This window comes from Scyliorhinus canicula, chromosome 19 (genome assembly GCF_902713615.1).
Source record: "Scyliorhinus canicula chromosome 19, sScyCan1.1, whole genome shotgun sequence".
NCBI classification, from domain to species: Eukaryota; Metazoa; Chordata; class Chondrichthyes; order Carcharhiniformes; family Scyliorhinidae; genus Scyliorhinus; species Scyliorhinus canicula.
Window position 1 is genome coordinate 11188675 of NC_052164.1, and position 26739 is coordinate 11215413.

A 26739-nucleotide genomic window follows, 5' to 3' on the forward strand; every position below is an offset into this window, starting at 1 on the left:
TTAACTTCAGCAACGATAATTACAATTAATTTAGGTGCTTTAAGCACATCATGCAATTTCTGTTGTGCACACCAATTTATCTTAACCACAGCACCTGGTTGCATAATTGGATTGGAAAATTACAAATTAAGAAGGATAAGAAAGGAAAAAATAGAGTAGTTGCAGACCTGTCCGTCTCTCATCTGTTGCAGGAAATTAGCAGAATCGGGCATTTGGGACAGAGCTGACTAAGCAATTGGACATTTGAGCGGATCAGATTTCTGAAGAGAAAATCACGTCAGACAAATTAAGGTGAATTTTTTTTTTATAAACAGTCACAAAAAGGCTGAACACAAAAGTGCCTATGGATGTTGTCTGTAAGGAGTGGCAGAGACATTTAGTCCAATTCCTCCAAGAGAGATTATTAGTAAAAAAATAAAAGCAAAGTTCATGGCAACCTTATGGCATGGTTTAGAAATTGCTTCAGGAGTAGAAAACAAAATTAGTTATTAGAGTATGCACTCTGATTGATGACCTGTAGCTAGTGGTTACCCCAGGGATCTGTGCTCCCACCTCAGCTTTTTCGCCAAATTTACAAATGATGTATTGTAGAGAAAGCAAGAGTGCTGTATATCCACGTTTGCTGAAGAAACTCAGTAAAAAGTGTAGACAGAAGTTGCAGGGTGAGCAGGCAAAAAAAATGTAGCAAATGAAGTTCAATGTGAAGAAATGTGAAGACCTCCCCTTTGGACTTGGGAAAGATAGGTTAGCATATTTTCCCAAATGGTTTGAATTAAAAAAACTCTGGAGGAGCAATTTGGTGAGCATTCACAAAAATCACTTAAATCTGGTGGACAGATACAAAAGATCAAAAGGGATACTGGCCTATACTTAAATGGGCTGAAGTACGAACGGGTGGGAGGAGGGTGGAGGGGGTTGGGGTGGAGTAATGCTTCCGTTGTACACAGCCTTAGGTCAGGTCCTTTCTTGAGAACTGCATTCAGCTCATGAAATATATAAGCAGCCTAGGAGAGAGCAGCTCTGATGTACCAGAATTACATGGTCAAGGTTTAAGCTACGGGGACAGGCTGCATCAACTTTGTTTACATTCCCTAGGGTAAAGGTGATTTAGGGGCCATCTAATTGAAATGTTTAAATAATAAAAGATTCAGTAAATCTGATAAAGAAAACCTTTCTTTGGACCAAGGAATCCAAAACAAGGCTTTCAGGAGAAAGATCAGGAAGCACTTTCTACACACAAATAGGAGAAATTGGAAAGTTTCTTGCCAGGAGATTGTGGATGCTGGACCAATTGAAGATTTCAAGATCAATAGACTTTGAAAGGTAAGGTTATCAATGGACATGGAACTCGAGTACCTAAATCAGACATAATCTAATTGAATAGTGGACCAGGTCCATGAACTGAATGGGCCACTGCTGTTTCTATATTTCTACATTCCATCAAGTCAGTTTCCAGCATCAGTAATTGTGCTTAATCAAAACATGCTAAAGAAGTTAGTTAATGCAGTGACTTCAATTAGTCATTAAATAAGCACATGCATCAACTGTAAAGTGTTCATTCACAATCTCCTCCTCTCCCTTCAGGATACCAACAACATAGTCCCACAGATGCCAGTTGCCCTCATGTACCGCTACATGTGTGAACAGGCTATTCAGCCAAGGGGTATCGCAGTCAATGCAAGTGCATGGTTGCTGTACAAATGCACAAACCACGTATATGCACACAAACTGAAAGGCAACTGTTTTTTTTTAATTTAGAGTACCCAATTCATTTTTTTCCAATTAAGGGGCAATTTAGCATGGCCAATCCACCTACCCTGCACATCTTTGGGTTGTGGGAGCAAAACCCAGCAAACACGGGGAGAATGTGCAAACTCCACACAGACGGTAACCCAGAGCCGGGATCAAACCTGGGACCTCAGCGCTGTGAGGCAGCAATACTAATCACAGCACCACCGTGCTCCTTTGAAAGTCAACTGTTAACGTTTCTACTTAATAATAATAATCTTTATTGTCACAAGTAGGCTTACATTAACTCTGTAATGATGTTATTGTGAAAAGCCCCTAGTCGTCACATTCGACCACTGTTCGGGTACACAGAGGGAGAATTCAGGAATGTCCAATTCACCTAACAGCATGTCTTTCAGGACTTGTGGGAGGAAACCGGAGCACCCGGAGGAATCCCACGCAGAAACAGGGAGGACGTGCAGACTCCACAGAGAATGACCCAAGCCGGGAATTGAACCTGGGACACTGGAGCTGTGAAGCAACAGTGCTTCCGTGCTGCCCCGGTATAATGCCAAGGAAATTCATGTGCACTACCATGGACAATACTTCATAAACCTGTCAGTTTTATAATAACAGCTTGCCAGAAATTCACACCTCTCCATTTGTTTTTGCAGTTTAATCATTGGTTTGGGAAACTGTACAAAGCTTTTTTCTCAAATAAATAGTGCACCATTACATCCAGTGAGAGCGATTACTTCCTAATTTATCCCTTTTCCCGAGTTTTTCCAACCATTGCGGCCTCCTGCACTTTGATCTTTGTATTTCTTTTAGAGGGCAAAGGCTAGAGGTAGCTCTCAGATTATCATACTTACGCATCTGTGATTTTTGTGCATCCATTCAGATTTAGCTGTTCAATATTCCTGCAGTTCTGAGCAAATGTCCTAGGGTAACAAAACAAGTAGTAAGACAGCAGTTATTGTAAAATGCACTTCAGGTACACTGCAGCATTATTCAAAATTAGAATAAACAGAATATTTCCAAAAATATCTAGGTACTGAATCAATATCCTTCTTAATATATAACCAATAATAGCTTCACAGGAGCTCAACCAAATAAAATTGACAAAATCAGTCATGTTCAAAGCATTAAACAACCCACAAAGTTTAGAAAGTTTTCATGACAACACGTGATTGGACTTCAATCTTGTCTCATACTGTTCAACTCCTCTGGTACTTTTCCCCCTTGGCTCCAAATTATCATTGGTTAAGATCTCACTTGGATGTTTCTAGTTGGCTGAATATCGTGCTACACAGTGATTACAAAATATAAGAGCTCTTTCATTGGTAGGGCAAACATCCATATCGCAAATGCAATCAAGTTACACAAATCTTTCACATGAATGAATGAATAAAATTATGCACGCCCAACAGCACAGTGTGTAGATAATTCTAGGGTTACCTTTTAAATGTGGTCAGAGCTCAGAGTGTGGGGACTGGCCAAGTAATAATTAGCTGTGGCCAGTTAGCTTTTATTTTTCCTGAAGTTAATCATTACTTTCCTGGATTTACCATAAACAATATGCCCATGTTCAAAGTTACCAGTATCTATCTAAAACATATTTTTTGCTGTTAGTATTAAATAATAAACAACCAACTCTGAGCTTACTTTTCATTTTTGGGATAGCTACTTTATCTTTTGTTTAAAACAAAGTCCTTTAAAAAAACAGATGCATAACCATGGTAAATTGTAGAAATGTTTCCCTCAGGCAAGTATGATGCCTCATGAAAAACATTCTTCTTCCAGGTGCAGATGTCAAAGTTCAAGGGTCACAAATGATGTCTCATCAATCTGAAGTGTCGCACAGCGCATGATGGTTAACGAGATTATGATTTTCCCCTTTCAAGTCTTAATTAATTTGTATTTGAGTGTTCCGATTCACAAATATATATTTTTTTCTATATGCGCGTGCACACCCATTTACCCACGCGTGCGTGCACACACACCCATATACCCGCGCGCACGCACACACCCATATACCCGCGCGCACGCACACACCCATATACCCGCGCGCACGCACACACCCATATATCCGCGCGCACGCACACACCCATATACCCGCGCGCACGCACACACCCATATACCCGCGCGCACGCACGCACCCATATACCCGCGCGCACGCACGCACCCATATACCCGCGCGCACGCACGCACCCATATACCCGCGCGCACGCACACACCCATATACCCGCGCGCACGCACACCCATATACCCGCGCGCACGCACACACCCATATACCCGCGCGCACGCACACACCCATATACCCGCGCGTACGCACACCCATATACCCGCGCGCACGCACACACCCATATACCCGCGCGCACGCACACACCCATATACCCGCGCGCACGCACACACCCATATACCCGCGCGCACGCACACACCCATATACCCGCGCGCACGCACACACCCATATATCCGCGCGCACGCACACACCCATATACCCGCGCGCACGCACACACCCATATACCCGCGCGCACGCACACACCCATATACCCGCGCGCACGCACACACCCATATACCCACGCACGCACAGATTCACAAATATATTTTAGTAAGCAACAGTATGTCAAATATGTAGTACTTGCAGGGGTGGTGCATCAATGTCTTCAGATTTCTTGACACAGCTGTGCTTCGGCTGGGAGTAATAAGGATTGGGGAGTGCAAAGTTTTTTTTATATGCGTTTAGTCTCCACGGATCAGTTACAATGTGTGAGCTAGCAGGAGGGGTGGAAACTGATTGAGAGGACGTCAATTGCCCGGACTTCCACTAGACTGATGTCTTCCTACTAATGGGTAAGGATCTGTGCGATCGAGATGCATGATGTTGTTTTTTTTAAAAAGCCTTCAGAATAGCAACCACAGCGCCACACAACCCTACCATGGCAATCTCTGCAAGACTTGGCAGATCATCGACATGGGTACCACCATTACACGCGAGAGCATCACCCACCAGGTATGTGGTACATAGTCGTGCAACTTGGCCAACGCTGTCTACCTCATACGCTGCAGGAAAGGATGCCCTGAAGAGTGGTACATTACCGAGACCATGCAGACGCTGCGACAACGGATGACCAGACATCACACGACAATCGCCAGGCAGGAATGTTCCCTTCCAGTCAGGGAACATTTCAGCAGTCAAGGGCATTCAGCCTCTGATTTTCGGGTAAGCATTCTCCAAGGCGGCCTTCAGGACGCCCGACAATGCAGAATAGCCGAGCAGAAACTTATAGCCAAGTTCCGCACACAAGTACGGCCTCAACTGGGGCCTTGGATTCATATCACATTACATTCACCCCTCACCATCTGGCCTGGGCTTGCAAAATCCTACCAACTGTTCTGGCTTGAGACAAGTCCCACCTCTTTAACCTGTGATTATCCCTCTCTCCAGTTGCTCCGTCTGGACCTGGAAAGACTTAATTATCTGCAAAGACTCACATTCAAAGTATCATCTTGCATCTTTGACTTTGTCTATCTATATATATATATATATATATATATGTATATGTTTCTGGAACCCACCTCTTCATTCATCTGAGGAAGGAGCTGTGCTCCAAAAGCTAGTGATTCAAAACAATCCTGTTGGACTTTAACCTGGTGCTGTAAGACTTCTTACTTAAAAAAAAAGTCAAAAGGCCTAATGCAGCAAGATTCCAGGGGAGAAATGGCCTCCCAAACTTCAGATACTGCTACGGGGGCCTCCTCTGAATCCAGGTGGGCTCAATGTGGAAATGATCAGGTCTGCTCTCAGGCAGAGTTAGAATCCATTTGAGAAAGGGCTCACCAAATTAGGTTAATTGCTTAGTGAAAGCTGGATTTTGCCCTTTCACACGGTGTTTAAATATTCCAGTTCTCACAGCATGACCATGACAGTTACTTCCAGATGAGGCAATCCTCCAAAACATACCAATACCGGAGACCAGGAAGAACCAATCTTCACCCAGAATACTTATTCAGTTGCTCGGAGACTTGCCCCGCATCCACCCCAATGAAGATACTTGTATCTACTGTGCACACATTTTACAATGGCCAAAATCAGAGAAAACATGAAAAGCTGCTTGGGAATGAACTCTGCTGATAGAGGATCAAGGACAGATCCTAAACACCATCAATAACAACATTCTCCACAGTCAATTCAAAGTCCACAACATGACATGTTACATAATTTCCCCACGTACAGTAGATTGAGGAAATGAAATGAAATGAAAATAATAATCGCTTATTGTCACAAGTAGGCATCAATGAAGTTACTGTGAAAAGCCCCTAGTCTCCACATTCCAGCACCTGTTCTGGGAGGCTAGCACGGGAATTGAACCGTGCTGCTTGCCTGCCTCGGTTTGCTTTAAAAGCCAGCAATTTAGCCCTGTGCTAAACCAGCCCCTTATAGTGATCTGACTGATGTATTTAAAGTGTTAAAAGTATTTGTTAGGGTAGATATTGTAAAAGTTCTTCCAGTTTATTTCATTTGTTACCATTCCTTTCATTTTTTTTTATTATTTTGGCCCGTGGACCCATAATCGGAATGTGTCTTTCAGTAGAAGACTCCAAGTTGAAGTAGCCTGCTTGTCAGGAAACGGTGTACCCAAGTTTTGTTTTTGGAAAGAAGAAGTCAGACTCCTCAGCACCGAGTGGATCTTGGGAACCAGGTTTGCAGGGAGTCAGATTAATTGGTTGGCTGGCAGTTGGTGGGTTGGCCAATGTTCTGGCTGACAACAGTGATTGGTTCCGGTGTTACACATTGAGAGAACTGGGAAGAAGAGTTTAGACCCTGGAAGTGAAAGGAACTCTCTCTCTCCCTCTAGCTGAAGTGAAAGACTGGTTTTATTGTTCTTAAAGCAGTGAGTGCCTGGCACATCCTTTGCTGTGAATCTGAAATAATGCGGATGCTGCAACGGAAGGTACACAACCTTGCCAGAGGAGATGGGGGGGGGAGGAAGAGAGAGGTATTAGATTATTACATTTTCTGTCTTATTAATTACAATACTGTACAGAATAAAAGGTTTACTTGTGTTTCAAGTTACAAACCTGGTGACTGCAGTCTATTGGGATCAACCAAGGGCCAAGAGTATTTTAAATAAAATCTAATTTTAATTGTGTTGCGACTCAGGTCAAGTGGAGCTGAAATTGACTGTGCATTAGCCTAGAGTGTCATGACAATATGATGGAGATGTGGAGAAACTATTTCCTCTGATGGAGAAATCAAGAACAAGGGAACATAATCTTAAAATTAGGGCTATTGCATTCAGGAGCTCAACCAGAGAACACTCCTTCAAACAAAGAATAGTAGAACTCTGGAAAGCTGTGAAATATTGAGACAGTTTGAAGTTTTAAGGAGCAAGATAGGTGGATTTTGTTTGGCAATGATGGGAAGGGTTATGAAGCAAAGCCATTATCTAAGTAGCAGAAAAGGGTGTGTGTAGGCTTACTCCTACACCTACTCCTAGGTGTACTGTCTGTACAAGTTTAATGATTTTTGATGGGGCTCAGGTCAGAGGGCACCTACTTATACATATTCTGATCACATCCCCATGCTCAGAATTTTGGATGACCTCGGAAACTTCAAAGGACCATGACCCGCCTTGCAATTCCAGAAAACCCTAAGATATTCATGACCTACCACATGATAGAAAGGTTTCACCCTGTAACAACCAGGCTAGCACAGCTTTCTATTGGCTTTCGGAAGGTGCATTCCAACCCTCTGGGGTAGCAACATAGTGTTGCCCACAGCAAACATGTGGCTAGAACATATTCCAATCAGAGAGACTGACGTTTAACTGCACGTCGCCTGGTTCTACAAAGTCTAACCATCACTAAAAGCCTTCCCCTGCATCACCATTTGGACAAACATAGGCATACACCAGCGGCACTTCAAGATAATGCATGTTTTTACCTTAAAGAGTTATCACCAACACCGAGGCATCCTCGCAGACTAAGCTTCCGCAAAAATCCACCACATCTTTTTGAAATGTTCTCCACCACTCGGCCCTGTCTCATCAAGAAAAATTTTAAAACATTTTTAAAAAATGACTTTTTCTCCACATCATGGAATTTTGATATTTTCGCAATGCAAGTTATGATTTCAATGATTTAAAAACTCTGAATGAATAATTTCCATTGCTGCTTTCAAAATACAATAGAAACATGCCAAAATATTTCATTGAATATTTTCATACAGTACACAGAATGACAAATTATTATTATTATTTTTTTAAATGCCTGAGGTGCACAGTAGAACATTGTAAAGGTGAAAAGACTGGTTAACATTTTGGGTGTAGGTCCTTGATCAGAACTGGGTTTACTGTGTTCCAATCAAACTTCTTCTGTCTTTCTGCTGGACAAATATACATGAAACCAGAGGAAGGGGCAGGGGGAGAAACCCAAAAACACAGCCACAAAACTGAAAAGTTTAAGATTAGTAAAAGGGCCAACACACATTATCACCCTCTCGTTCTCTGTCATCGCAGACTTTGAAATGGCATTTGTCTGTGTTCTGACACAAATACAGCCGATACCAAAAATCTTCAAATCATCAGAAGTGCCCAAAGATGCGAATACATCCACCAATTATATTACATTTCTATACCTAGGCGCATACCAGAGAAATTCACAGACCCAGGTCGAGAAATGGAATTCTCCCAACATAATTGCTCCACAGATGATGCAGGAATTAGTATGAAAATAGCCTGACAATGCTGAAACATATCTCTATATATATTAGATATTCGATCAGACATTTAGGGATTAAAGTACTTTAAACAGCCACTGGAATGACAGAAATGCCACACTGCTGCCAATTTGGGCATTAAGGTTGGTTTAACTGTCAAGGAAGATGGACCGACTATAAATGTCTGGCAGTCTGGACTTTGGACCCAGTTTAAAAACAGAAAATATTTGAATCGCACAGCAGACCTGTCGGCATCCAAAAAGAGAATGTTTAACATTTCCGTAGCAGTCCCTTTGTTAAAGCTGCAAATTGCAAGCAAGAGCGAGAGGTCGATGCAAGAAACATTAACTTATCTTTATTCTAATGGGTTTTGTTTCTCCCCCCTTATCCAACCTCTCTTCATAACTTAAATGTCCCATCCCAGGCAACATCCTAACATCCTGGTGAAACGCCTCTGTGCCCGCTCCAGTGGGTTATATGGCACACCCAATGAAACAGTTAAACAGTACTTGTATACTAATGCTGCATTTTCAAAGCAAGTACCAAGACCCAATAGGATTCTCGCTGGCAGCATTGGCTAAAATGAGTTGACTAAAATTAGACTGACCACATTTTGTTCACTTTTATCGTTCTTCCTTCCATCCAGTCTCCACTATGTCAAGATTTCCAATTCAATCAGTTACTGCAGAGTGCACTGACTGGGTCAGCTTTTCTCCTTTCCCTAGCTGTAGTCAACTCCGTGCCATGTCATCCAAACATTTGCTGAGTTAGTGTATATGGTGGTGTACGGCATTGATCCTGCAATTCCCAGTATTCAGATGATGTTATGGTATTTCCCACATGCTCAAAACTAAGGGGAGGTTTCAGAGTGAAGTTTAAGTCATAGTGTCATCCCATTTTCTAGCACTTGGTCCATAGCCTTCTATGCAATGGAATGTCAAGTGCTCATCTAAATACTTCTTAAAAGTTGAGGGTTCCAGCCTCTGCCACCCTTTCAGGCAGATTCCACCCATCCTCTGGGTGAAAACATTTTCCCTCAAATCTCCTCTAAACCTCCTGCCCATTAGCGTAAATGTATGCCCCTTGGTTATTGACCCATCCACTAAGGGCAAAGTACCTTTATTCACCTTACGTCCCTCAATTTTATACACCTCCATCAGGTCCCCCCTCAGCCTTCTCTGCTCCAGGGAAAACCCCAGCCTATCCGACATGGCAACAGGGTGGCAAAGTGGGTACCACTGGTGCCTCAGCACCAGGGTCCTGGGTTCAATTCCAGCTTTGGGTCACTGTCCGTGTGGAGTTTATGCATTCTTCCCATTTCTGCGTGGGTTTCCTCCAGGTGTTCCGGTTTCCTCCCACAGTCCAAAGATGTGCAGATCAGCCTCCCATGTGGGACCTTGTCAAAAGTCTTACTGAAGTCCATGTAGACTACATCAACTATACTACCCTCATGTACACACCTAGTCACCTCCTCAAAAATTTCAATCACATTTGTAAGACGTGATCTCTCTGTGACAAAACCATGCCGACTATCCTTGATTAATCCTTGCCTCTCCAAGTGGAGATTAATTCTATCCCCCAGAATTTTTTCCCCCAGTAGTTTTCCGACTACTGAACTTTGAATCACTGGTCTGTAATTTCCTGGTTCTTCCCCAGTTCCCTTCTTGCATGATGGCACATGAGCTGTCTTTCAGTCCTCTGGCAAGGCTCCTGTGGCCAGAGAAGATTTGGAAATTGTCAGAGCCGATGAAATCTCCTCCCTCACCAATCTGGGATATATCGCATCTGGCCCCGGGGATTTACCCACAAACTGTTAATACCTCCTCTCTCAATATTAAGTCATTCAGGTCAAATACAATGTGCCTCCCTGATCTCTATACCTACATCAGCCTTCTGCGTAGTTAATACAGATGCAAAGTATTCAAACCTCACACCTATATCTTCCAGTTCCATATACAAATTGCCACGCTGGTCCCGAATGGGCCCGACTCTTGCCCTGATCAACATCCTGCCCTTAATATACTTATAAAACACCTTTGGATTTCCCTTTATTGAACCCACCAGTGCTTTTTCATGCTCCCTCTTCGCTTTCCTAATTTTGTTCTTAAATAACCCCCTGCACTTTCTACATTCCTCTAGGGCTTCTGCTGTTCTGAACCCTCGGTATCTACCATAAGCCCCCCCCCCCTTTTTTTCTCCTTATCCAACCCTGGATATCCCCTGACATCCATGGTTTGTCTGGACTTGTTGCTCCCACCCTTCACTATCAGAAGAACATATTGGCCTTTCTAAGAGGCAAAACCTGGACAAATTTAGTCTGTTCTGTAACTGGCAGCTCACGAGTAGCATTGGCAGAGTCCAAGGGCTCTCTGAATCATCTGCACACTTGGCTTGAGGTAGGGGTTGGGAAGAGAAGAACCCCAAAGAGAGGCAATAGCCACAATATATTTCTGAACTAACAGAGGCCATGCAGACTAATTTATCAGCAATTTTCTCAGCTCAGGAGCAGGACAAAAATTGCAACTGGGGAAAAAGTGAAAGTTAAAGAATGCTTGAAATTAATTGAAGGAATACAGCTGCACTAACAGGAAGTCAAGGTTAACTGACATAATAGCCAATTCACCACACCGAAACATTCCTCATATGGAGAAATTTATAGGACAGATAAAAAGTCCCACAATAGCTTGATGCAGTTCAATTCGTAAAGAGGCCTGTGACAGAATGTTCCCTTCGGGTTATGCTACCTGTAATGAAAACTCATGATGTACAGAGAATGAGTGATGGAAAATCAGTTATCCACTGTAATGTGGAAAGTCCATCTCCTTGAAAGATCTCAGGAACAAAAACAAACTAACTCTCTGATGGAAACAGGGCAACATCTCCGTTAAGGCCCTCTTCCCTTTCATAATGAATACTGGGACACTCCCTGAGCCCTTTGTTTTCTGTAACTTTGAGCACTGCCCCATACGTTCAAAACTTTCCACACTGCCTAACCTGGAGCTCACTGACCTATTGTGATTACAATATTTCAACGACCAGATTACTTTCATATTTTCTTTTCTGATGCAGCTTTCATTTTCTCCCTACTCTTGAACTTTGGGACTGCAGTAGGCGATACTAAACAGAAATCAGTCAGTCACACATTTTTGGTAAGCTGCCAGCTACCCACCAACGTGCACCTTCCAGATATTTAAAACCGCAAAGGTCACCAAGCCTTTTCCACAAAAGGAGTCAAGTTTACTCACTTTAGAAAAATGTTGAAACATTTTCTGTGGGAAACAGTACATTTTATAGAACGCAGAATGCTTCTGTTATTCCTGGATGTATGACAGGAGTATACCACTGTACCTAATTAAATAGAGGATGTAGAGCACATTTATTTGGACCAATGCAATCATTTCCTTCCTTGCCTTAGTTTTGCGTGCTCTTTGTTATTTGTATTTATAAACTAAGTCTATTTAATGGGCGAGAGGGTGAACAAGCAAGGAGAAAGAGCAAATTCCTTAGTGGAAAAGATCTATTTTAATGATTAATAGGCACTTGAACAGTAATCCTTTTTAGACTCCAGTTTGCTCGTGACAGTAGACCTTTATAAATCTACTAATGTGCATCCAATCAAATTTCACATTATGTCAGGGTGAAAATCATTTACTGTTACCCAAAGACGACCAAATTATCTATTTCCTTTTGTTGAAAATAATCATGCAAGGGGGCAGCACGGTGGCGCAGTGGTTAGCACTGCTGCCTCACTGCGCCGAGGTCCCGAGTTCAATCCCGGCTCTGGGTCACTGTCCGTGTGGAGTTTGCACATTCTCCCCGTGTTTGCGTGGGTTTTGCCCCCACAACCCAAAGATGTGCAGGTGAGGTGGATTGGCCACCCTAAATTACCCCTTAATTGGAAAAAATGAATTGGGTACTCCAAACTTATTTTTAAAAATGAAAATGATCACGCAAGATCAACTTAGTAAGATTTTGTGATATTGACAAAAGAGTGACAATAAGGGATTTATGGTGTAACTACATCCCTAATATTTCAGCTACTCTCCACCTAAGAGGGGGGGAAAAAAAACTTGCTTGTATTGTGCCAGCTCACATTGTTTGTAAGTCTCCATAGCATGTTGCAGCCAATTGATTACACTCGCAGTACAACCACTGTTGGCAATGTAAGACGTGGACATTTTGTGCACAGTAACATTCCAAAAACGAGGAGCTGAATGGCATTTGATCACAAATGAATAGTGAGAACCCTCTTGCCTCCTCTTTGAATCTTTTACATAAGCCACTGGAAAAGGCAACTGGCACTTGGTTCAATGTAGCTTTCAAGATCGGCTTTTATCGCAATGCCTCTGGGGTTTTTAATCCAAAATTTGACTCAGACAAGAGCCCTACAAATTGAGCCAAGCTGACAAACTAAAGAATGAAATTCATTTCTGCTACTTGTATATGGAACAGAACTGGCTTCCCAATGAGTATTGTGATTTTTTTCAGAAATGCGTCAACTTTTTTCATATAAACCATACATTATGCTCGTGTCCACCCAGACAATTATGACCAAAATGTCACACAAACCTATTTCCATGTGAAATGTGAGAAAAACACAAATACTGCCATTTAAATTTTGCTGTTGTTGCAATATTCAGTTTTTCCATCAGTAATTCTTCATAAAGTCTTGTGCACATTACCTCTATATCCCTTTGGAAGTCAAACAGGTCGATTCTTTGCCAGTTACTGCCATCCAGTGCCAGAACATTCCAGTACTGAAAACACAAGAATGCAGAGAAATTGAGAAAATGTAAATAAACTGACCGAGATGAAGAAAATTGTACAGATGGAGGGACATGAATAACAGAGGGCAGGAAATATTTCCGTTTTGGAATTGTGTGCACTGCATAGAGAAAACCCAATTTTCTGATAACTGAAGGCAACTGTTTAATGTCTCAAATCAAAAGCCTCCCATTACTGGAGCTTCGGCCAGGATCTAATGGTCTGTTAGAGGCACGGCAATCTCTTAAAAAGAGCTGCGATGGCAAATTAGCATCACCAGGATTTTACCAGTCAAGGACACTACCCTTTCAGTATATCTTCAGTTCATTCAATACCTGATACTGTTGCAGAACTGAAGTTCATGCAATATTCAACAGATGCAAGCAGATCTGTTCAAAATGTTTATGTCTGAATTCCTATTCTTCCCACCACTCTTCTAATGATTTGGTTTTCTAAACGTTACAAAACAGCACATTATTCCAGTTGTAAAAGAGCGAGTGCAGCTGAGCAACTGAGTGTATACTTACGAGTTCAGTGAGTGGAGAAAATATGCTTTTTTCCTTTTTCTACTTTTCTCATTCTGTAGGAATTAGTTCTTACACTACTACAGGGAAAGGAGCAAGTGGTTTGGGAAGTATCTGGTAAGTGGTCAAAGTCTGTGCCAGTCCCAAGGTTTAAAATAGTATACAAATTGGTGATAAAGTAAAAATATATATATTTTAAATTCGATATAAATGAGGAATAACTTTAATTAATTAAAACACATTAAGGATGGCAGGACAGGTGATGTGTCAAGGCTGCAGCATGTAAGAGTCCCTGGATGCTGATGTGTCAGAGGGCAAACACATTTGCAGTAAGTGCTTGTGGCTCAGAGCTCCAGTTAAGAGTCATTGAGTTGGAGGCTGAGCTGCAATACATCAGCAAGGGGAAAAGTTACTTGGATGTTTTGTGCCAGGAGGCAGTCATACCACTTAAGATAGGGTCTTCTGGCCTGTGGTCAGGGACAGGAGGGTGCGACTGCAAATGAGCCTAGGGGACTAAGAGAGTGGAAGTCCACGAACGTCAACCTCTGCAATTGTCCAACAGGTTTGAGGTTTTCTCAGCTTGATTGGAGTGGGGGCTGGAAAGTGATGGGCAAGCTGACTATGGCACCATGGTACAGGAAGCCATTCAAGTGGGAGGTGCAAAAACAAATGTAATGGTAGTAGGGGATTGTATAGGGAGGACTGACATCCTCTGCAGCAAAGAGCAAGAGTCCCAAGGGTTGTGTTGCTTGCCTTGTGCCAAGGTTTGTGCTTCTGCTCAGGGCTGGAGAAGAACATACAGTGAGGGGTGGATCCAGTTGTCATGTTTCATGCAGGTACAAACAACATAGGTAGAATTATGAGGTTCTGCATAGAGAGAATATGGAACTAGGCACCAAATTAAAAAGCAATTATTATCTGAGCCACGTGCAGATTGGCATTGGGTACATAAAATTAAATGGATGAATGCGTGGCTCAAAGACCGATGTGAAAGAAGTGGGTTCCAGTTCGTGGGGCACTGGCTGCACCGTTGGGATGGTCTACACCTAAACCATGCTGGGATCAATGTTCTTGCGAAACACATAACTAGCGAAGTAGAGAGGGTTTTAAACTAAATAGTGGGGCAAGGGATATTAGAGTAAACATAAGAGAGGAAGATATACGAGAAATGATAAACAGTGTGACAAGAAGGGACAGATAAATAAATCCAAGAGTAAATCAACGATAAGGCTGGAGGTCACAAAAATAATAAAAAGGACAACATTTAAGTTTCTGTAACTGAATACATTTAGCATTCAAATCAAGACAAGCAAACCGATACAAGTATGATCTCATAGCCCGTTCAGAGACATGGCTGCAGGATATCATAGATTGGGACCTGAATAATTAAGATTGTGAAACTTTTAGGAAGGACGGGAACTTAGGAAAAGGTAGAGCGGCGTTTTTTCCCCCCCAAAAGTACATTTATTGTGCTTTCGAGTTTTCATTTTGGAGAATAATGCAAAGTTAGAAAATAATACATTGCCACAAACAAGAAGAAAATGGCTTAACACACGAGTACAGAATGGGACAGGAGAACAACTTCAGAGCTGACTTGTTACAAACATTGGACAAAACTAGATACTCATATGGCTCCACCAGAGCCTGAGAGGAGCAGGCTAAAGTCACAAGGATGTGGCAAAATGGTGCACACTACCCCCATGCCGCACAAGTCTAAAATCATTACAAAAAAACAGGATAAATTTCCCCCGGCGTGATCAGGCGTGCATCAAGGTACACTCCCTCGACCCCAGAAACACCAAAAGCACCAACAACCCATCACAGCCTCTCCTCCTCGGATATCAAAGCCACCCCCCGCACCCATGTCGGTGCCAAGGACAGATTCATTACACCCAACCTTGAGAAACACAAAGAAAATACACTAAACCCCAGTTCCAAGAGGAGTTACATACATGCCACACAATGCAACATAACCCCAATCCAGGCCCAGAGCAGAACCAAAGTCATTCCATACTTATATGATCTAGGAGCAGGTACAGGCAATTCAGCCCCTCGAACCTGCTTCACCATTTAATACAATCATGGCTGATCTCCTCTTGGCCTCGACTCCACCTTCCAGCCCGATCTCCATAACCCTTCATCCCATCACTAATCTCTCCAGCTTCTCCTTCAATTTACTCAATGTCACAGCATCCACCGCACTCTGCAGTAATGAATTCCACAGATTCATGACCCTTGAAGGAGAAGTAATTTCTCATCTATTGTAATTCTACTACCCCTCATCCTAAAACTGTGACCTCTTGTTCTAGATTGCCCCACAAGAGGAAGCAGCCGCTCTACTTTGTCAATACCTTTTAATCATTTTACACACCTCAATTAGATCTCCTCTCATTCTGCTAAACTCGAGTGTGTACAGGCCGAAACTGCTTAACCTCTCTTCATCATACAAATCCCTCACCGCTGGGATCAATCTAGTGAACCTCCTCTGAACTGCCTCTAATGCAACTCCATCCCTCCTTAAATCCTGGGACCAAAACTGTACACCGTATTTGTGGGGAAATATTAAAACCAATTTTTGAAAATATTGTAACTGTGGGAAAGTATACGGTGGGATCACATCAGCTTTTCAGAATCCAGACTACAAACGTGACAACGCAACAATGTAAGCACAGCCAGTAAGTTAGATACAAGTGAGAGTGCAGGTATGGAGCACAAATCAGAAGTCACAATTCAAAATTGTAAGCTAATACTTGGGAAATTTGCTAATGCTCTTCGAGAGGGTTCAAACTAAATCAGCAAGGGGGTTGAGAACCTGTATTGTAGCTCCAGTATACAGGAGGTTGAGAGTAGTGGGGTCATGAGTAAGGTTTCAAGGTTGCAGGAGTGTACTGGAAGGCAGGAAGTTGGTTTAAAGAGTGTCTACTTCAACGCCAATAGCATCCGGAATAAGGTGGGTGAACTTACAGCATGGGTTGGTACCTGGGACTTCGATGTTGTGGCCATTTTGGAGGCATGGCTAGAGCAGGGGCAGGAATGGTTGTTGCAGGTTCCGGGGTTTAGATGTTTCAGTAAGCTCAGGGAAGGTGGTAAAAGAGGGGGAAGGGTGGCATTGTTAGTCAAGGACAGTATTATGGGGGCAGAAAGGACGTTTGAGGAGGACTCATGTACTGAGGCAGTAGGGGCTGAGGTTAGAAACAGGAAAGGAGAGGTCACCCTGTTGGGAGTTTTCTATAGTCCTCTGAATAGTTCCAGAGATGTAGAGGAAAGGATTGCAAAGTTGATTCTGGATAGAAGCAAAAGTAACAGGTTAGTTGTTATGGGGGACTTTAACTTTCCAAATATTGACTGGAAACGCTATAGATCGAGTACTTTAGATGGGTCCGTTTTTGTCCAGTGTGTGCAGGAGGGTTTCCTGACACAGTATGTAGATAGGCCAACAAGAGGCGAGGCCACAATGGATTTGGTACTGGGTAATGAACCAGGGCAGGTGCTAGATTTGGAGGTAGGTGAGCACTTTGGTGATAGTGACCACAATTCAGTTACGTTTACTTTAGCGATGGAAAGGGATAGGTATATACCGCAGGGCAAAAGTTATAGCTGGGGGAAAGGCAATTATGATGCGATGAGGCAAGACTTAGGATGCATAGGATGGGGAAGGAAACTGCAGGGGATGGACACAATTGAAATGTGGAGCTCGTTCAAGGAACAGCTACTGCGTGTCCTTGATAAGTATGTACCTGTCAGGCAGGAAGTGGTCGAGCGAGGGAACCGTGGTTTACTAAAGTAGTTGAATCACTTGTCAAGAGGAAGGAGGAGGCTTATATAAAGATGAGACGTGAAGGTTCAGTTAGGGCGCTCGAGAGTTACAAGTTAGCTAGGAAGGACCTTAAGGAGAGCCAAGAAGAGCCAGGAGGGGACATGAGAAGTCTTTGGCAGGTAGGATTAAGGATAACCCTAAAGCTTTCTATAGGTATGTCAGGAATAAAAGAATGACTAGGGTAAGAGTAGGGCCAGTAAAGGACAGTAGTGGGAAGTTGTGCGTGGAGTCTGAGGAGATAGTAAAGGTGCTAAATGAATATTTTTCGTCACGCAGAAAAAAGACAATGTTGTCGAGGAGAATACCGAGGTACAGGCTACTAGACTGGGTGAAAGTTGCCACCCAGGTTGATAGGGTTGTTAAGAAGGTGTACGATGTGTTAGCTTTTATTGGTAGAGAGATTGAGTTTCGGAGCCATGAGGTCATGTTGCAGCTGTCCAAAACTCTGGTGCGGCCGCGTTTGGAGTATTGCATGCAGTTCTGGTCGCCGCATTATAGGAAGGATGTGGAAGCATTTGAAAGGGTGCAGAGGAGATTTACCGGGATGTTGCCTGGTATGGAGGGAAGATCTTATGAGGAAAGGTTGAGGGACTTAAGGCTGCTTTCCTTAGAGAGAAGGTTAAGAGGTGACTTAATTGAGGCATACAAAATGATCAGAGGATTAGATAGGGGGGACAATGAGCTTTTGTCCTCGGATGGGGATGGCTAGCACGAGGGGACATAGCTTTAAATTGAGGGGAGATAGATATAGGACAGATGTCAGAGGTAGGTTCTTTACTCCGAGAGTAGTAAGGGCGTGGAATGCCCTGCCTGCAACAGTAGTGGACTCGCCAACATCAAGGGCATTTAAATGGTCATTGGATAAACATATGGATGATAAGGGAATAGTATAGATGGGCTTTAGAGTGGTTTCACAGGTCAGCGCAACATCGAGGGCCGAAGGGCCTGTACTGCGCTGTAATGTTCTACGTTCTAATACGGGGCAGAGAGGGTGGCAGTACCAAGACGTGCAGATAAAAAACATTTGGTCTATGTGGGGCTCTCCCTTTGTTCTCTTTCCATTGTTCTCTCTTTCTTTTGCACCTCTGGGCCTTTTGTTTCTCTTGTTTATATTTGAAACTGTACTAACCAAGTTTTGCAATAAACTCAATCTCAACCTACCAACCGGACCCCAAAGCTTATTAGAAAATAAGAGATCCCACAGTACTCCAGGTGCGATCTCACCAATGTCTTGTACATTTTGAGCAACAATTCCCTACTTTAATAACCTATTCCTTCAGTGACAAAGTCCAAAATTCCATTTGCCTTCCTTGTTACCTACTGTTCCTGCATGTTAGCTTCCTGCAATTCATTCACAACGATCTCTCTGAACCGAAGCACTCGATTTTTCTCCATTTAGATAATACATTGCCTTTCCATTTTTCCAATCAAAATAGATAACCTCAGATTTATCCCGATCCTCTGCCTTAGCCAGTCTTCTATCCAATAAATTACCCCTAATCTAGTGTGATCTTACCCTGTGTGGCACCTTATTAAATGCATTCTGAAAGTCTAGATAGACTACATCTACAGGATCCCCATTATCCACTTGGCTTATTACATCTTCGAAGATCCCTATCAAATTAGTCAAATACGGTTTACCCTTCATAAAACCATGGTACTGCGATGGATTGTGCTTTGACTTTCTAAATGTGGTGTTATTACTTCCTTAATAATGGATTTTAACAATACCCGATGACAGATATTAAACTAGCTGGTCTATAGTTTCCTACTTTCTGCGCCTCCCTTTTTAAATAAGGGCATTACATTAGCATTTATCCAATTCACTGGAATCTTTCCCGCATCCAAGGAATTTTGGAATATTATAACCAATGGACTTACTATCTCCACTGCCACTTCCTTTAAGACCCTAGGATGTAGGCCATCAGGCCCTGGAAGCTTATCTGCCTTCAATCCCAATAGTTTGTATGGTACTTTTTCCCTATTGATGCCGAGATAAATGATTAGCAAGTTCTATGATACCTTGTGTCCCAGGTCCTGTATTAGTACATTGGATACCTCGCAGTCTTGGGAAACAGACTTGGCAATTAATATTGATGAAGAGACATGGTGTAGTATATGGGATTATGCCAACAAAAGTTTGGTTTCTAATAGAATGAAGGAGACCCTGTTTAAGATACTGCATCATTTAGATACCATGCCCAGTCTGAGACACAGGTTCAATCCTATTATATCCCCAATGTGCCTAAAGTGCCTGGTAGTGAAGGATGATTACATACATTGCCAACGGACTGGTGTTAAGATTCAATCCTATTGGTCTGGTGTAGCTGGGGAGCTGGAGGGGATATTTGATAGAGCCTTGGAGCTTTGTTCCTAATTCTGGGTCTTCCAGATAGGAGAATTACTGACGTTAATGAAAAAAGACTGCACAACATCTTAACTTTCGCAACTTGTAAAAATATCCTCTATTCCTGGATCAGTGAATAGTAGCCTTCAATTCAGAATTTGCATATTAGTCATGGAATGTATTCCAATAAATTCCTGATGTCTGAGATCCGTACCAAGTCTGATGCATTCCGTAAAGTGTGGCACCCCTATGCCAAATTAATTAGGCAACGCCTTGCCTACTCCTGTTAGGTTGACTTGAGTCATGTTGTAAGTCTTGATCTCGCAAAGATTAAACCCGAGATGTTATCCAATCTTACTGATATGGCGTTATCCTTTTTCTCCAATTGTTTTTTTTCTGAATGATCCGGTATTAAAACTGGAGGCACTAGTTCATAAAGTCTGTTATTCTGAAGTCACCCGACCTTATCTCTCTCCCCCCCCAATCTTCCTCAATAGGCAAACTGTTCACAAATCACACTTCACATAACTGACTCAATATGATTTTGCTCAATCAGGATAATCAACGATACAAGCCATCATGCTCACATTTCGCATTCCCCTTCAGGGAAAAGAAAGATAGCAACAATATTTAACAACATGATCAACAGGGAGTAACGTCCAGGATAACAGAAGAATCGCAGGGCAAGCTGAAAGGTTAAAGACATCTTCCATGTTGTATAAGGCAAAGGATAAGGCAGGATCAACAGACACTCTTCAGGATCTCTCAAGGATTCCAACGATCAAAGCAGGAGGCATCAGCACCCCCACCTTGTCACCTCACCGACACCCAGGGGGCTCACAGCCAGGGCAAATGACTCGACCGGCCCGGCCTTCTCATGGCAAGCATAGAGAACAGGATAACACCGGACCAGTGGCCGATGGGCCCAGCCAATCCCTGGCCTCAAAAACAGGTTGTGCTGTGCTCCATCGAATCTGGTGCAACCCACCTCCAAATCAAGATGACCAAAGCACGGCAGCCAATTTCCAAACTCAGTCTGACACTCGTCTTCCACCTCTCTCCAAGGACCATGCATGGGGGCACATCCAGCCCAGACCCCATCACTCAAACCCATCAAGATAGACGACACACCATGCAACAGGGTCTCGGCGATATGGAGGCAGGCCCTCACCAAGGAAAGTGCCCTCTCAAATACAAGAACCTCCTCATGCACCTCCATCACTCTCAAAATGCCCCGCAATTCTGGAAAGTGAGCTCTGATGGACCTGCACCTCAGAGCAGAGATCTTCAGCCAAGACAACACTTTTAACAACATCTTCAATAGCGGCCATCATCCAATGCACATAGCACCACCCAAGGCGAGAGCCTACTCAGCAGTAACTGCACCACTGCAAGCTGGGCCCCACCCCAGCTCACTCCGACCCCCACGAAGCAACAAGGATATTAACATTTTATCTCAGCTCTTCCTTGCAAAAACAGCCACCAGAAATTCCAAGGAACATAGCACAAGTCATGTAACCCAAAAAATGTTAGTGCACCAGGATGAAATAACGGATTAAAAGATAAGCATAGCCATAGCTCATGAAAACACACAAAAGCTATACGAGACCTGGTATTGTGCCAAATGATGGGATCAATTAAGGGCCTCACTCTGCCACTTCTAGGTAGCATTCATCATATGATCAAAATTTACATTCAGTTTGAGGGAGAGAAGAACGTGTCCAAGACTATTATTATGGGGCATGAAAGCAGAGTTAGATATAGTGAACTGGCAAACTGGGTTAAGGAAAGGTAATTGAGATGCAATAGCAAACATTTAAGGGGATATTTCAGCATATGCAAAATGGATACATTGCAATGAGAAAGAAAAATTCCAAGGGGAGGATCCACCATGCGGGGTTAACTAACAAAGTTAAAGATAGGTAACTTGAAGAAAATGCATAATTGCGCAAAAGTGGGTGGATCAGAAGATTGGGCAGAACATAAAAACCAGCAAGGAATGACAAAGATTAATAAGGAGGCAAAATCAGAACACGAAAGAAAGTTAGCTAGAAATATAAAGACAGATTCTAAGAGGTTCCATAGATATTCAAAAAGGGAAAGAAAAGCAAGTATTGGTCCGCAGAAAGTGAGTATGGGAAGTTAATAAGGAGATTGCAGATGAAAACAGGTGCATTTTGGTGGCCTTCACTACAGAGGATACAAGTAACTTCCCAGAATGGCTGTAAATCAGGAATTGGAAGGACTGGAAGGACTCGAAGTGGTACACAGTAAAATGCTGGAACTGTGGGTTCCATGGGTCCTGATGAATTTCACAGGAAGGGTCTATGGAGATATTTGTAGCATTCGTTTTGAATTTCAAAAATTCATCAGTTTCAGGGAAGGTTGTATTAGATTGAAAAATAGCAAATATTACTATTTTATTCAAAACTGGAGGGAGACTGAAAGTAGTAAACTGTAGGGCAGTTAGCTTAACATCTGTCATAGGGAAAATGTTATAAGTTTAATGAGACTTTATAGCATGGCAGTTAGATAAACCCAAGTCAATCAGACAGAGTCAATATCATTTTTTGAAAGAGAAATCATGCTGAACAAATTTATTGGGAGTTCTTTGAAGTAGTAACAGGTGCTGTGGATAAAGGGATGGATGTGCAATATTTAGATTTGGAGAAGGCATTTGATAAGGTGCCGCAAACATTATTGCGGAAAATAAAAGCTCATGGTATAGAGGGCAAGATATTGGCATGGACGGAGGATTGGCGAGCTAACAAGAAACACAGTAGGCAAATTTTCTTGAGGGTCAAGACACTTTGGATTTCTCTTTCTCAATGTTATTGTTGAATATCTTAAGGCAGTAGATGATAAGATTCTTGATAAGGGGGCCAAAGGTTATGAGGGGAGTAGGCAGAAATGTGGAGATGAGGTTAAAATGAGATCAGCCATAAGCTTATTGGATGGCGAGGCAGCTTTGAGGGACTGAGTGGCCTATTCCAGCTCCTAATCCGTTTGTATGTTCTGTAACATCCCAATGGAACCATAATGTAGATGTATGTATACACACAGGAAATTCTGTTGTGCTCTCTTAGCAATATGGTCTTGAACAGTTATACAAAATAGTCAACAAGAACAAGGGCACTGGACAAGAGCACCAGCAACATTTGGCACTGCCTTTTCTTCATTCGTAATATAGGCTTAAGCCTACTTTCTTCTATACCAGTTTTGTTAAATAAAAATTATTGATGTACACAGTGAAACAGACTACATTCTAAATCACTTCCCCCATTTTTAGAACATGGCTGAAGGCATTGGGGATCACATTAATCATTTACATCGTAACATTTACAGTTCATCAAGCATTAAGTGACTTGCTACATGCTGAGCTTTGTTATAGCCTATGTCAGTTATGTCCAAATCTTCTACCGCCAACTCGTGCTTCGGTCAGAGTTAGGATCGATTAGTAGCTTTTAGTTTTTAAAAAAGCCAATTCACATTCACTCACAATCATATATCCTTCCTATGGGGCTAAGTTTCAAAGTTGATTCTTAATTTGTTGGCTGAGGTCTGGTGCCCAGTGAACAGATTTATCAGTTTTGTTACAAAGGTGTCACATCAATATTTATTTGAAATTACATTATGCCTTGCTAATAATACATTTTGTGTCTGCATTTTAGTGGAACCAACTTAAATCTGGTATAAATCATTCAGTCCAACTTCGGAGTTGCCACTTGAAAATAAAGAGTGCCAACCAAGAACAAGGCTGTCCAATACAGTCCTTTGAGAGGGTGATTAGGCTCTCTCTCTTTGTAGAGATGGTCACTGTCTGACACTTGTTTGCGACGATGTTACTTGCCACTTGTCATCAAGCCTAGATGGTTTCCTGGTCATGCTGTATGTGGAATGGGCTGCTTAATCATCTGATGAATTACAAATTAGCTGAATACTATGCAGTCACCAGCAAACATCCCCACTCTGATCTTATGATGGAGGATCATTAAAGAAACAGCCAAAGATAGTTGGTTCGAGGGCACGCCCCCAGGGAACTCTTGCAACAAGAGAATAGAGCAAAGATGTATGGCCTCCAACACCCACAACCATTTTCCTTTGTGCTCGCGACAGTTCCAGCCAGTAGAGAGTTTTCTCTGACCTCCACTGATATTAGTTCAGACTCTAGTGCCACAGTTGGTGGAATGCTGCCTAGATGGTCAAGGCATTCATTCTCACCTCACCAATGGAATTCAGCTGCTATCCACATTTGGATCAAGGTTGTATTGAGGTCAGGAGCAGAGCAGCCTGACCGATTTCAAACAGAGCATCAGCGAGAAAGTTGTTAGTAAATAAGTGCTACTTGATACCACTTGACTCCTGCCATGACTTTGCTGATGAATGAGGTAAACAAGGCAGTGCTTGGCTGAGATTGATCTGTCCTGCTTTTTGCGAATATGACATTTACGGGCAATATTTCCCTTGGAATTGACAAATTAACTAAAAGCTACCATGGCAAATCAACTAGTTTTATTATAGGATCAGTCCTGAACCAATATTAGAAAATGACACATGCAAAACAGCCCTTCTTCCAGCCTACAATTTTCTGGGTCACTGTATGGCTGGATCATGTGCGTGTGTTCAAAAGATATTCTTGCTTCAATATCACCGACCTGATGAATAAGAGCTATCAGTGAGTAAGTCCCAACAATGCAGGTTACAGCCAACTCCAACCACTCCTTCCCTGCATTCCCATTCCCTGCATGCCTGCTCTCACACCAATCAGCCTGCAATATTACAAATCTGGCCGAAGCAAATTACACTCTCCCAGGCTCAATCTCAAAGCCCAATTATCCTCTCACCAATGTGCACCCAGACATCCGGGTTCTATCTAATCTCTAAACCTTCAGCCTGCATCGTATATACTGGTAGCCATTTTGTTACAGTTTTATAGTTTATCGAGGTGTTAGGACAGCGGACCAAAGGGCAGCATGGTGGTGCAATGGTTAGCACTGCTGCCTCACGGCGCCAAGGACCCAGGTTCGATCCCGGCTCTGGGTCACTATCCGTGTGGAGTTTGCACATTCTCCCTGTGTTTGCGTGGGTTTCACCCCCACAACCCAAAGATGTGCAGGGTAGGTGGATTGGCCACGCTAAATTGCCCCTTAATTGGAAAAAATTAATTGGGTAATCTAAATATATTTTAAAAAAGGATAGCAGACCAAACCCCAACTTTTTAGAATATCAGACAAGTACCCCAAACAATTTTTTCTATTTGCATAACTGAGGAAAGGATACTTCACCTGAAGTGTGATGAATCTGACCAATAGTATCTTTATGTTAAAGCAAATTTTTATTTAAACACAGAATTGACCACATTAACATCAAAGGAATAAGTTTACAATTATCAACTAAACAGTTCTTAAATAAAGGGAAAAACTTGAACTTACAATCTACACCCGCCACTAATTCAATTAAGCAACGCAACACAGTTCAAATGTCACTTATAAAGTTAACAAAACAGGTTACTTGCTTATCTGTGCAGACCTTTGGAGAGAGATCGTTTCAAGGACAGATCCAATACAACTTCTTCCCAACCTTACAGCATTCGACAAAAGGCCGTTCAACTTAAAATCCTATAACAGACTGCTAAACTACAGACAGACCTGGCTCCTCCCTTTACTTGCATCATCCCATAAAGTTCCATGAGCTGCTTAGCTGGGACGAAATACAATCCCTCATACATTATCTACACTCCAAGGAATCTCCAGCGATCAAAACACAATTCCATTAGCCCTTTACCTGTGACCAAATGGTTGGAATGAATGAGTACCTCCCTTTTATTATGACTTAATTAATGCTTTAGCAGACACACTGCCTGCATGCATCTCAAACAAGGGCTTTGCAATAACATTACTGCCACAAAACATATATAACTATTTCTATGTTCATTATAAAGGCACAATACAAAAATTCAATAAATCGTTGGTGACATTCCTGGAGGGACATAGTAACACCAGAAAACAGATAAAGATAGATGAACGAGGAATGAAGACTTTTAGCAAGGTAAAGAAAATGAGCCAGACACAAGCAGGGAAATACTGAAATTACAATGAGTAATGTTTCTGAGAGTTTTATACAGTGAGTCGTAGAAAAGAGTAAAAAACAAATAAAAAGACAGAGGGCGCTATTATGAACACTTGAGGAGTATTCTTCTATTGTATCATTCCAGGTCTGACCATAACAGGGTTTTATTTGTGAGTCTAGAGAGGATGAGCTTTGCCTACATTGCAGGAGTCCAATGATTCGCACTTTCAAATGGTGAAGAATTAGTCAGATGAGAGCCAGCAGAGCCTTTGCAGCCTCTCAGTACTGCATTCTGATCTCTGGTTTCCGATCTATAAGGCTTGCTAAATAGTTCGCAAACAGCTCTTAAAAAGTCCTCCTAGCTGTATATTCCAGAGGAATTAGATTAAAACAGATGTCTGTCTTAATAATTTTTTTTGGAACAGGTAACACCAGATGTCTGCTGTTCTAATTTTTCTTTGGAGAATCAGAATTGCATTTTTAAGTCGCAATAGCTGAAGGGTGCGCTTCTGAGGGGTCATGTGACCCACTCGTGCAATGGAGAGCTTGTGGAATTGCCACGCAGAACACGGGCTTTTGCTCAGTTCAATCCAGGAGGCAGCATCGAATCTGCACTACTCTCTACATAGCATGTTGTGTAAGTTGTCCTTGTGCAGGGGCGGAATTTCCTCCTTGCAGAGTTGCATAGTGCCCATGTGAGCGCGTCAAAATGAAGATGCTGGCCAGTAGCTATGTTTGATCGATATTGAAAGAATGGTGAAGGACTGCA

General features: G+C 42.4%; 1 protein-coding gene across 1 annotated transcript in view; it reads right to left on the reverse strand.

The window, feature by feature from the left end:
• Nucleotides 1–26739, reverse strand: part of LOC119954498 (F-box/LRR-repeat protein 20) — a 109854-nt gene that overhangs the window by 35655 nt on the left and 47460 nt on the right. The window contains exons 4-6 of the mRNA XM_038779785.1: nt 13132–13206; nt 7676–7770; nt 2601–2669 (exon numbers count right to left, since the gene is read on the reverse strand). Of these exons, the coding sequence (XP_038635713.1) occupies nt 2601–2669; nt 7676–7770; nt 13132–13206 (239 nt within the window). The remainder of the gene's footprint in view (nt 1–2600; nt 2670–7675; nt 7771–13131; nt 13207–26739) is intronic.